Genomic DNA, 13850 nt, shown 5'->3' on the forward strand with positions numbered 1-13850 from the left:
TTTCCTCTGATTGGTAGCTAGCTAGGTTACGTCCCCCAATATTTCCACGACCGATTGGTTAAAATAAAAATGTATTTCATTTTCTCTTCTTCTATTGGCTCATCTCGGTGTCATTTCTGTAGCATGTACTTGCGTGGAGTGAGCGTTATGTTTTTAGTGCATCCATTCTGGGACTAATTGGCTATTTTACTATTTACAGGGAGGGTTGAGGTCGATGATTGATGAGTGGAGACGAGCAACGCTTACCAAACCCTTGTACTGTTAGTCTTGTTAAATATCAAAAAATAGATGTCATTGACTCAAGTCTTTTATTTTCTCCATACACAGTCCGTGTTTGCAGTGTGTGTATCTAGTTAACGCTAGATAGCTAGTACCTAACGTCGAGTCTTTCCCCTCATTCCCTAGCCAAATTTACGGACCTAAATTCTGTCATATTGGAGCAGGGCTGGGCAGCTAGCCTAGCCATCAATTGAATCTGGAGCAGGATACAGAGGTAGGTAACTAAAAGCTTTCTTAAATCTAAGTCTGGATAGTTTTGACGTTGATCAACAACTATCAAGACATAGACAGCCTACACCTAGCCTAGATGTCAAATTGCAATGACAGCATTCAATACAGTTATCTTCTCGTTGGCAGACTTGTTTCGTTGCATGCATACCTGTGGTTTTGTCATGTTTACGTCTGTTACGCAACTCAATGCACAAATCATGGCAATGACGTGTTCATCATCACCTGCTCGTACAGTCAATTATTAACACTGGCGCCACATAAGCAGCGTCCTCATCATGGCCATCTTGTTATATACAGTGAGTCATTGGAATTGAATGAAATAACATGTGAAAACATTCCAATGTTGCGTCTACGTCCAATCCTTTTCTATTTTGGATCTAGCTATGTATCAAATTCAATAGTTAAAAATGCACAAATAACAATGGGACCTCCGAAGCACTGGACCTCCGAAGCACTGGTTCAAAACATCACAATTCACAAGCTTTGGTAAGGCCATCCGAAATCTCCCTATTTCAATCATGCCTGAGTAGTGATGCGATACAGAATATCTGAAATCCACACAACAAAGGACATTACTGCTAGTACTAACTACTAGCTTAAATCTCAGGAAAATACAATATGTCGATGTTGCTAAATTGACATACCTAATAGTATAATTAAAGATGGCCTTTGCATAGGGAAAGCAGAAGAAATTAAGGATGATGTTTTAGGCAACCGGAGTAGGAGCCTGGTGCACAACTCATGAAAACAGGCATTGGAAATTGTGTTGTGATTCATTGGACTGGTACATGAGCTCAACCCTATGGACCAGTCCCCCAAGACACTCTTCCTCACTGCCCATTGAGATGTTTCTGAGGGCATTGGGCTTTTGTGTTGTTCTTGGCTGTGTGTATGTGTACCAGACATTCCCCTCCCTCTGGCATCATGACTGGGTCTTTTCATGCTGAAGGGGAGTTGCTTCCTGTCCGATGCTGACTCACAGGGTGGAGACCACTTGGTTTCTTGATTGCATGTTTAACCCCCCCCCCCCCCCCCCCCACACACAATGGCCCCTCTCTCTGCACCTGTCTTTCAAGAAAGCGTGAACTTGCATCAAATCAATGTTTTTTTGGTTACGTACACAGTTTAGCAGATGTTATAGCAGGTGCAGAAAAATGCTTATGTTACTAGCACCTAAAAATGCAGTAAAATGTCAAGCAAGAACATAAATAATACAAGGTGAAGAAATATCCGAATGAATCCAATTAACCTAACAACCCAAATACCACTAACAGTCATCCAAATGCAATCTATACGTATCTACACTGGATGAATTTACATAAGATATACTATGAATGGGTACAGCAGTAAGATTAGATGTTTTAGTGTGGGCATAACTGGTCTGTACTATGCAAAGACAAGTTAAAACAGGCTCCTCACTGCTAGTAATAGACAGTAGCAATACAATGTCTCTCAGATATTACTCAACTGGAACTAAAAGCTATTGGATGTACAGTAGGCTTATGTTGAATATCAGTACATGTGTGTTGGGCCTCAGTCAGTCAGTGTTGTCATTGTTTCCCTTTGCTCTACAGGATAGTATGGCCATGACGGGAGGGACTGCAGCTGCCCTTCCCATGAGCAACCATACCCGGGAGAGGGTGACCGTGGCAAAGCTGACACTGGAGAACTTCTACAGCACTCTGCTGACACAACACGAGGAGCGAGAGACAAGGTACGTGTCTTCTATAGGCCACCCATGAATGTGACAGCCAGGTGTTCTGAATATTTGCATTTGGCAACGCAAGCTTGTTTTGGCTACATTTTAAGAGGACCCAAATAGTGGGTTGTTATGTTGAGAGAATGGGAGAAACTTTGTTCTTCATAAAATGGCTGGGGTTTATTCCAACCCGAGCATCCTCACGTTTTGTGAGCTAGCATCACAATCCAAACTGTTTAGCCAAAGTACGGTGGCTCCTGTAGGACATCTCTACTATGGAGGGTGAAACCGTAACGCACAACAATAACATACAGTGGGGCAAAAAAGTATTTAGTCAGCCACCAATTGTGCAAGTTCTCCCACTTAAAAAGATGAGAGGCCTGTAATTTCCATCATAGGTAAACTTCAACTATGACAGACAAAATGAGAAAAGAAAATCCAGAAAATCACATTGTAGGATTTTTTTATTAATTTATTTGCAAATTATGGTGGAAAATAAGTATTTGGTCACCTACAAACAAGCAAGATTTCTGGCTCTCACAGACCTGTAACTTCTTCTTTAATTAAGAGGCTCCTCTGTCCTCCACTCGTTACCTGTATTATGGCACCTGTTTGAACTTGTTATCAGTATAAAAGACACCTGTCCACAACCTCAAACAGTCACACTCCAAACTCCACTATGGCCAAGACCAAAGAGCTGTCAAAGGACACCAGAAACAAAATTGTAGAGTAACAACACTGGGGTCGACTGGCTTCAGAGTAACAACACTGGGGTCGACTGGCTTCAGAGTAACTAGACTGGGGTCGACTGGCTTCAGAGTAACTAGACTGGGGTCGACTGGCTTCAGAGTAACTAGACTGGGGTCGACTGGCTTCAGAATACCTGCATGTTCCCCTCTGTTTTTCCAGGCAGAAGAAGCTGGAGAAAGTCATGGATGACGAAGGCTTGATAGATGAAGAGGTAAACCTCCACTCGTGTGGAATGATGGCTTTAATTCCAATAAGGGATTGGAATCAATGTTGTGGGTAGCACTTTCTTTGCATGTTTGTCACATCTACTATTTTAGAGGAAGCCAAATGGAACTGATTATCGGTGTCTCTTTGCCCGTTTCTCAACAGAAGGTCATGCGACGCTCCCAGCACGCCAGGAAGGAGACAGAGTTCCTGCGGCTGAAGAGGACCCGGCTGGGCCTGGACGACTTTGAGTCACTAAAGGTCATTGGCCGAGGTGCCTTTGGAGAGGTAGGTTATTATATCTCTCTCGCTCTCCAGTTTATTTTCTTTATATGGACCTTTGTGTGTATGCTGGTATTGATTGTGGATTAATATGGTCTTTACTGAAGTTTTCAAAAAAGTTTGCAATGCATGGTTTGGTCTGACCACTCATTTTATAAAGCAGTTAGCAAAGAATTATACTTAAGCCTCTCAAATGTGGCATACTCATGTGTGACTCCTACGTTTGTCCTCAGGTCCGCTTGGTGCAGAAAAAAGACACCGGGCACATATATGCCATGAAGATCTTGAGGAAAGCTGACATGTTGGAGAAGGAGCAGGTGGCTCATATTCGGGCAGAGAGGGACATCTTGGTGGAGGCGGACGGGGCCTGGGTGGTTAAGATGTTCTACAGTTTCCAGGATAAGAGGAACCTCTACCTCATCATGGAGTTTCTACCTGGAGGTGGGTTTCTCTTGCTGGCCACAGTCTGACTCCACAAATTACATTAAACCATTTTGTATTAGGAATAGATATAGTGACATTACACATTGTACATAGAGACATCTAGAGCAGGGTTCTTTAACCTTTCCCATCATGTTAGTATTACAAACTATTTTCACATCTTATCGGGTGAATGATAATGTCAAGGAGAAGCAATCAAAGAATAGATTTGGTAGATCGTTTTTCATTATTTTAACCTCCCCACATGATAATTGAAAGAGGGAAGTATAAACTGTAACATGGCCAAATGTGTTACACACATCATGTAAAAAAAACGGGGTTAGCGGCATAGTGTCATTAATATGTGCAGGTGACATGATGACCCTGCTGATGAAAAAGGACACCCTGTCTGAAGAGGCTACCCAGTTCTACATAGCTGAGACTGTCCTGGCCATCGACTCTATCCACCAGCTGGGCTTCATCCACAGAGACATCAAACCTGATAACCTGCTTCTGGACTCCAGGGTGAGACACTGGCCTGGTCCAGGCCTACCCCTGTACACAAACAGACACATGCTCAGAGACACGCACACAGAGAAGCATTCACTTACAGATGGCCAATTAAATTAAAGTATATAATAACTGTTTGTATTGGAGGTGTGATCGGAGAGTCTTTTTCTTCTGCAGGGCCATGTAAAGCTGTCTGATTTTGGTCTGTGTACGGGACTGAAGAAAGCCCACCGTACAGAGTTCTACAGGAACCTCACACACAACCCTCCAAGTGACTTCTGTAAGTCAATGTTTACTACTTGTGAATCATTCACTTTTATTTTCATTCAGACAAAATATAATTTGTTTATTCAGTCGTTTTAATGATAGAACACTGCCATGTCTTTGAACTTGAAATATTCCACAGCTTTCCAAAACATGAACTCAAAGAGAAAAGCAGAGACGTGGAAGAAGAACCGGAGGCAACTGGTAAGAGTTTGTGGATGTGAGAGACTATATATTTTATTGCCTATTATATCTTTGGTACCGCCCTTCTCATTGGTCCTTTGAGCAGGATCCCTCTCGGGGATCTCATGAATGTTTTTGTTAAGGATCCTCTGAGCACCACAGACCATGCACTGTGAAACAAGTAGCCTTTGGGTTGTATTTACTTATTAGTGTCTCCCCATCTGTTTGTGTTTAACCAACAGGCCTACTCCACAGTGGGAACACCGGACTACATTGCCCCAGAGGTGTTCCTGCAGACGGGATACAACAAGCTCTGTGACTGGTGGTCTCTGGGGGTCATCATGTATGAGATGCTGATAGGTATGTCTGTGTAACCGAGTCAATTACAACATGCCCAATAATGTTAGGACGTTTTTTCAGAAAGTTAGCTGGCTAACTCATTGCTCCTACTTTGTAACATACTGACATTCTCCCCTGTTGTGTGTCTCAGGGTACCCCCCGTTCTGTTCTGAAACACCCCAGGAGACGTATAGGAAGGTGATGAACTGGAAGGAGACCTTGGTCTTCCCCCCTGAGGTGCCCATCTCAGAGCGGGCCAAGGACTTGATTCTCAGGTTTGTAAGTCACATCTGCAGGCTGAGTTACCAAAATGATCACATCCACAAAAACACGCCGTATCAAACTGCAGTAAAGTAGACATTTTATTTCAGTGCAATAAATTTCCTATTTTGTGAAACAAAGGCTTTGGTGCTCCAACATCATGAATCCATTTCAGGTACTGTAATGATGCTGAGAACCGTGTTGGTGCTGTGAGTGTTGAGGAGATGAAGAGTCACGCCTTTTTTGAGCCTGTGGACTGGGAACACATCAGGTATGTGTTTGTTCTTCAGTACATACGTGTGTGTGTCTAAGCATGTGTGATGGCAATATCTTAAAGGAGGTATAACATGAAATCACAGCCCAAACAAAAGCCAAGTCACTTAGCTTTAAATTGATTGTCTTTGGTGCGTTTCAGCAAAATGCAGTAGGAAAAAGGTTTTAAATAGACCGACTCACATTAGCTTTCCTTCCATAGGGAAAGACCAGCCGCCATCTCCATTGAGATCAAGAGCATCGATGACACATCGAACTTTGATGAGTTCCCAGAATCGGACATCCTTCAGCCAGGTAATAATAATCACTTTGTCTCTGTAACAGTATAACTTTAGACCGTCCCCTTGCCCATACCCGGGCGCGAACCGGGGACCCTCTGCACACATCAACAGCAGTCACCCACAAAGCATCATTACCCATCGCTCCACAAAAGCCGCGGCCCTTGCAGAGCAAGGGGAACCACTACTTCAAGGTCTCAGAGCAAGTGACGTCACCGATTTGAACCGCTATTTAGCACGCACCACCGCTAACTAGCTAGCCGTTGCACATCCGTTACATCTCTATTACTACTTTGAGCTGCATTTCATGTATGAAAAGTTGTTCACAATATTTATGAAATGAATGATAAAATGTAAAAACTATGAAAGCAGAAGAAACATTTGTGCTGCAGTGCAGGTTTGCTTTGGTGTACAGGAATCTTTGAGTCATCTCCAATTTAGATGAAATAGGACCCATAGTCCTGTTGTTATTCATACATTCCTACACTTCTGAGATCGAGATTCATTTCCTATTCAGTTTTGCCCTCTAGTGGCAAGGAGGCGACAATAACACTGGTGTTAACCTTAATACACTGTTGTATATAATTTACCATCTTGTTGTTTCAGTTTCCAACGTGACGGAGCCAGACAAATCCAAGGACTGGGTGTTCCTGAACTACACCTACAAGAGGTTTGAGGGGCTGACTCAGCGAGGCACCATCCCCACATACATGAAGGCAGGGAAGGCCTGAGATGAGGAGGGCATGAGGGAAATGGGAGAGACAATGTAGACACAGGGTTGGGCGGTAAACCCCTGCTGTGCTGAAAGCACAGGATCAAGAATAATGATGAGGTTCTTGGCTACATGCTTCACCAGGGTTTTCCTGCTTGGCCACATCCATTGGGGCACCAACGGCAAGAGGAACAGGGATATAAATAATACATGTATCATATTATGTCTTAGGCCTTGCTTGGGCTGTTAAAGGGGAAGTTTGTGTTTTACAACTTGATGTTAGATTGTTCCTCAACCTGAAAAAACTGAACTTCCCCTTTTGAAGTGACTACTACTAGGTGACTAAATCAACGGGCGGTTCTTCTGCCCAGGCGTTGCTGAATTATGCCCGATCTTACAACACCTGGATAGGTATTTTACCTATCGGCTAACCACATGTTATAGCAATCTGGTGTCCGACGGCATAGTCGATGACGAGGTAGGCAACCATTGGTTGATGCAACGTCTGAGCAGGGGAACGCGACCATCATATCTGCATGTTTACACACTGATTTGCAGGGTCTAAAACGCTGGAGAAGGACAGGGTATTCGTTGGGGGTTATCTCGTGACCTCATGTATGACTGCAGAAAAATGCATGTAGTTAATGTTAAGTAAACGTGGTTTGCTAAACTTGTAGGTATAAAAAGTTCTAACGTTTCAAGTCTTTTATGGGTGCCATGTTAGCCAAAAAGTTTCATTCTAGTTACAATGCAAATAGTAATCCTTCTGTCATGGAACGTTCGCTGCTAACATGGAGTATGGTGAGCCATCCGTACATGTATCTATGGCTCTGGGATTAATCCATTGTGGTGTCTATTTAATGCCTTGATAATCTGGAATTTAATAGCTCTAAATTATTTAATGGTGTCAGAGGAATAGAAAAGTGTTGCATTCTAGTGGTTGAGATAAGAAACGGTAATGTAGAAGCAGATTTGTTTTTGCAAGTTAGAGGACTTGTCATGGATGTCAATGAAAATGCAATGCCACTAATACTAAAAAGTAGCATTATGATGCAGAAAGTAAACCGTATATTGGGTCAATTTCTGCAACAACTAAGCGCGTTGAAGCGTGATGCTTAACTTCTCTGCTTTTTTGGTCCAGTGGCTACCACGCTGTATACGGTGTGAAGCGAACCCGTGCACATGCGCAGATGCTGTGTGTGACTGCGGGAGAGCAACGTCTTGCATCTCGCTCATCTCCGTATCTGCGGTGCTGCTCGTGGCAATGTCATTTCGCTGAGTGTAACTTTACATTAGTTACATTTCTGTTCAAATTTATTGACAAATATCAGATGGCACCTTTTTTTTTTTAAAGAACATTGGAAATCATGTTTGATCTCCACTTCACATCGCTCCCCAAAATGCATCCATTTAAGTTGGGAACTACATTTTCAATTAAATGTACTTTTTTATAGTAAACATTTACTAAACTTTAGTGAACACCCGCTGTGGGTGATGTCATAAAAATAGATATTCAAACGTAAGGGTCAAACATTTCAGTGATTCTGATTTAGTTGTGCACCTCAGCAACTTGCATATCCAATAATCTAAACTCGTGTAATGTTGCCCTTGCTACATTCCCCTTGGCGTTTTTCCTATTTTGTTGCATTACAACCTATCATTTAAATTTATTTTTATTTGGATTTCATGCAGTGGACATACACAAAATAGTCCAAATTGGTGAAGTGAAATGAAAAAAATAACTTGTTTAAAAAAAAAAAACTTAACGTCAACGTGGCTCGTGCATATGTATTCACCCCCTTTGCTATGAAGCCCCTGAATAAGATCTGGTGCAACCAATTACCTTCAGAAATCACATAATTAGTTAGATTGCAAACAGGTGGACTTTATTTAAGTGTCACATGATCTGTCACATGATGTCAGTATATAGACACCTGTTCGGATAGGCCACAGAGTCTGCAACACCACTAAGCAAGCGGCACCATGAAGACCAAGGAGCGCACCAAACAGGTCAGGGACAAAGTTGTGGAGAAGTACAGATCAGGGTTGGGTTATTAAAAAAAATCTAACTTTGAACATCCCATGGAGCACCATTAAATCCATTATTAAAAAATGGAAAGAATATGGCACCACAACAAACCTGCCAGGAGAGAGCTGCCCGCCAAAACTCACGGACCAGGCAAGGAGGGCATTAATCAGAGACCAAAGACAACATTGAAGGAGCTGCAAAGCTCCACAGCGGAGATTGGAGTATCTGTCTATAGGACCACTTTAAGCCGTACACCCCACAGAGCTAGGCTTTATAGAAGAGTGGCCAGAAAAAAAACATTGCTTAAAGAAAAAAATAAGCGAACATGTTTGGTGTTTGCCAAAAGGCATGTGGGAGACTCCCCAAACATATGGAAGAAGGTACTTTGGTCAGATGAGACTAAAATTGAGCTTTTTGGCCATCAAGGAAAAATACCTCCCATCACCCCAAGGACACCATCCCCACAGTGAAGCATGGTAATGGCAGAATCCTGCTGTGGGGATGTTTTTCATCGGCAGGGACAATGGTGCTAAATACAGGGAAATTCTTGAGGGAAACCTGTTTCAGTATTCCAGAGATTTGAGATTGGGACACAGGTTCACCTTCCAGCAGGTCAATGACCCTAAGCATGCTGCTAAAGCAACACTCGAGTGGTTTAAGGGGAAACATTTCAAATGTCTTGGAATGGCCTAGTCAAAGCCCAGACCTCAATCCAATTGAGAATCTGTGGTATGACTTAAAGATTGCTGTACACCTATCCAACTTGAAGGAGCTTGAGCAGTTTTGCCTTGAAGAATGGATAAAAATCCCAGTGGCTAGATGTGCCAAGCTTATAGAGACACCCCAAGGGACTTGCAGCTGTAATTTCTGCAAAAGGTGGCTCTACAAAGTATTGGCTTTGGAGGGGTGAATAGGTATGCAAGCTCAAGTTTTTTGTGTGTGTCTTATTTCTTGTTTGTTTCACACACACAAATATTTTGCATCTTCAAAGTGGTAGGCATGTTGTGTAAATCAAATTTATACAAACTCCAGGTTGTAAGGCAACAAAATGGGGTAAATACTTTCCCAAGCCACTGTATCTGGCACCAGTCAAAGATCAAATGCAATGTGATCTGGAGCAGGTGTAAATTCAATGTATCAAATTATTTATTTTGACCATGAACAAATTGATAAATCCCCAAATGTTTGCTGAAATAAACACCCAAACACACCACAAATTAGGGTGCATCATGTATTAATAAGGAATTAGTGTTGATAACTAAAACGAAATACCTAAAATATAACAATGCTAGAAGATACCCGTGGACTTCCAGTCATTGTGCTAATGCTAGTTAGCATTGAAGTAGATAAAGGGCCTCATTGCCAAAATCCCGAAGTATCCCTTTAACTTGTAAATGATTCAAGAATGGAAATAAAAACGAATTGTTTACATAGAGAAGAAGAGTTAAACTACTTTTTTTATAAAAGTTACCTTAACTCAAATTCATTATTTGTTCATTCTTAACTTAATTTGTCTTTCACGGGAACATGTTACAAATATATTAAAGGGATAGTTCACCCAAATTACACATTGGTTACCTTACCCTTTAAGCAGTCTATGCTTTGGTTTTAATTTCCCTGGCACTGTTACCAAATGTTAATGTTTTAGTATTTGTGGCACAAATAACTAATTTGGGTGAACTATCCCTTTTAATATAACTGGTTGGCACTGGGCGGGAACAGGGACGGGTTGTGTATGTGTGGTAGGTGATTTGCACCAAATGATGATAGGTTTCCATCCAATTGGTGACAGATTTTCATGTGAATATTCTCCAATCTGCATTAAAACAATATGCATTTTCCCACCAGAAAGGTTTCCATCAAAGTGACTTGTTGTGGATAAAAGACTGTGCGTGATGACACAGTGCACATACAAAACCTTTTGCGGTTAAATTCCTATGTACCGAATAAAAAATACATGTTAGATGGGTTTCTATCGCATTTTCAACTCTACTGATGGTTTTGTCACAACAAATGTTGCGTTATATGGTGAATGTGCCCACTCTGGTATTGGCACGTGCGCTCTAGCCAACAGCTCGTATTTACAGTGCGGGAAGGCCACCTACACGATGAGATTATTATGGATAAATGTACATTTTGTAAAAAAACATCTATTTAACCTTTTTATTTAACTATGCAAGGTTAAGAACAAAATCTTATTTACAATGACGGCCTATCGGGGAACAGTTGGTTAACTGCCTTGTTCAGGGGCAGAAAGACGGATTTTTACCTTGTCAGCTCGGAGTTTCGATCCAGCAATATTTCGGTTACTGGCCCAACGCTCTAACCACTAGGCTACCTGCCGCAAGATTATTATTCTTTTTTTTGTGAAAAGGCAGCCAACTATCGATCATCATGTCACCAGAATAAGACCCTCAATGTATATTGGAAAGGAGCATCAAGCTCATCACTGTTCACTTTCACTACGGGTGGAATTAATCCTAGTTTATTTAATCTGTAGTGTAATAAACGGCATGTTTTCCCGAGTCGTTGTGGTAGGACCATTTAATATCATCGAGTGACTCCAAATTTACTTCGAATGATGTTTATTATAGCAATACGCGTCCATAAAGGAGTTTCCACCGCCATTTATAGCGGTAATTCATTTTATCTGCACAAAGTCTACCATGTTTTGTCGACATGTGTCGTCACATTTTTTATCAAACTATTTTACTCGCGTAAAAAGGTTGGATGGTAACACATTATTTTCCCCTCCCCCCAAAAATCCTGTGAGGTATGTGCAAGTGTTTTAATGAACCCTGTTGTTTTCTATTCCTGGGAAAGGAAATCGCAAGAGGATTTCCTTGGAAGACTTGATTTCCATCAGAGTAAATCATTAGTTGTAATGTCTTTCACAGCAAACAGCAGTATATTCCATAGGTACAATCTCATAATATAGGCTACTCTGAATGATGGTCTTGAAGACAGTTGGACTAAGCGATTGTAGTGCATATTGTATAAGTGGAATAGATTGCTTGTTTGTTACATTTATAATCGCTGTTTTTATTAAATAGTTAGGGAGCCACATAGAGGATATGACTGAACTGGAAACCTAACGTGATGTATATATTTCACTGGGGGATAAATGGTAATGACTGAGTGTACCTCGCCAAAACCAAATGAACTTGATCTAATGGCCTCTTGTCAACGAAGGTTTTACACAGGCAGGCCAATTCTGATATTTTTCCCACTAATTAGTCTTTTGACCAAACACATTTAGATATTTTCACATTAGATATTTTTCAGATATGGTCTGATTGGTTAAAAAAAAATAGACATTTGTGAAAAAATTATCAGAATTGGTCTGCCTGTGTAAACGCAGCCTTAGTTTTATAGATTCGTTTTATTCAATAGGTTCTAATTTTAGCATTAATCGGCCATTGTTTTTGCATGCCCATTAACTGTTGCCTCAGGACAATGATGCAGTGTTACTGAATGGTAAAGGAAATAACTGTCAGTGAATACTGACCAAGGATGTCTAAGTGTTTTATGTTGCTTGTTTGTAATAGGTATAGTAAGGATGGATGGGGTAATTAATATATTCACTGTAGAACTATATATGTACAAAGCCTTTTGAATATTTGAGTTCACTCATACTCAAAATAAACGATTCCAAAACTACAAAGCCCAGAATGATTTACAATTTTGAGAACCAGGCTCCTATTGGTACAAAAATGATTTAAATGGATAAGTCACTACATCGGTTGACGATCTTACTGTGTTAGGTACAAGGAATAATGAGCATGCAGTCAGATTTCTGCTGCTGAAAGTATCCCAGTAGGGTGCGCCATTGACTTGCGCTAAAAACAATATCAGTCGAGCGCAGACAATTCAATCAAAAAACAGTCAACTTGTTTCTGAATGAAGTCGAAGGTAGTTTTCATTTGTCACGTGCTTGTGAAACATGTTACGTATGTACAGTTGAAGTCAGAAGTTTACATACACCTTAGCCAAATACATTTAAACTCAGTTTTTCACAATTCCTGACATTTAATCCTAGTTAAAAATCCCTGTTTTAGGTCAGTATCACCACTTTATTTAAGAATGTGAAATGTCAGAATAATAAAGTGATTTATTTCAGCTTTTATTTTTTTTCATCACATACCCAGTGTGTCAGAAGTTTACATACACTCAAATAGTATTTGATAGCATTGCCTTTAAATTGTTTAAGTTGGGTCAAAAGTTTTGGGTAGCCTTCCAGAAGCTTCCCACAATAAATTGGGTGAATTGTGGCCCATTCCTCCTGTCTCCAACATAAGTGTATGTAAATTTCCGACTTCAACTGTATGTATACTGAACAAAAATATAAACGCAACATTTCAAGTGTTGGTCCCATTTTTCATGGGCTGAAATAAAAGATCCCAAAAATGTTCCATATGCACAAATCGTATTTCTCTCAAATTCTGTGCACAAATTGGTTTATATCCCTTTTAGTGAGCATTTCTCATTTGCCAAGATAATCCATCCACCTGTTGTGGCATATCAAGAAGCTGATAAAACAGCATGATCATTACACAGATGCACTTTGTGCTGGGGACAAGAAAATGCCACTAAAATGTGCAGTTTTGTCACACAAAAACAATGCCACCGATGTCTTAATTGTTGAGGGAGTGTGCAATTGGCATGTTGACTGCAGGAATGTCCATCAGAGCTGTTGCCAGAGAATTCAATGTCAATTTCTTTTTTTTCACCTTCCCATTTAATCGAGTTAAGGAGGAAATTGACCTTAGCAGCCTGAATGGATAATAGAAGGCTGCATGTATTCCCTTTGGACAGTAAGATGAAATTACTCTATATCACATCTGCTGGTCTTTTGGCTACACTACTACTGAATTGTTAGCGCTTATAATGCTTTTAAATGTTCACAAATAACAAAATGCATGTATTAATGCTATATACACTATACATTATTAATTACGCTTATTATAAAGTATTACCAATATATTTCTCTCCCCCAAAAATATTTTGGGAATATATACAGTAAGGAATATATACCATTCTATTGATGGTAGCCTTTGTTAATTTCCAAACATTCATGTATGAAGTTCGCATTCACTTTTAGAGACGGGGCGGATCTTAGCCACTGATGACGCAAAT

The 13850-nt window shown here is 40.7% G+C and overlaps 1 protein-coding gene across 1 annotated transcript; it reads left to right on the plus strand.

The window, feature by feature from the left end:
- Nucleotides 1-110: 110 nt before the first annotated feature.
- Nucleotides 111-10196, plus strand: LOC139378494 (serine/threonine-protein kinase 38-like). Its single transcript, XM_071120703.1, has 13 exons — nt 111-493; nt 2085-2224; nt 3119-3170; nt 3329-3451; nt 3679-3886; nt 4236-4390; nt 4553-4655; nt 4782-4843; nt 5065-5182; nt 5313-5436; nt 5598-5693; nt 5898-5989; nt 6580-10196. Exons 2-13 carry the CDS (start codon nt 2091-2093, stop codon nt 6702-6704), a joined length of 1392 nt encoding a protein of 463 aa, XP_070976804.1. The 5' UTR covers nt 111-493; nt 2085-2090; the 3' UTR covers nt 6705-10196.
- Nucleotides 10197-13850: the final 3654 nt, after the last annotated feature.

Source organism: Oncorhynchus clarkii, chromosome 21 (genome assembly GCF_045791955.1).
Source record: "Oncorhynchus clarkii lewisi isolate Uvic-CL-2024 chromosome 21, UVic_Ocla_1.0, whole genome shotgun sequence".
NCBI classification, from domain to species: domain Eukaryota; kingdom Metazoa; phylum Chordata; class Actinopteri; order Salmoniformes; family Salmonidae; genus Oncorhynchus; species Oncorhynchus clarkii.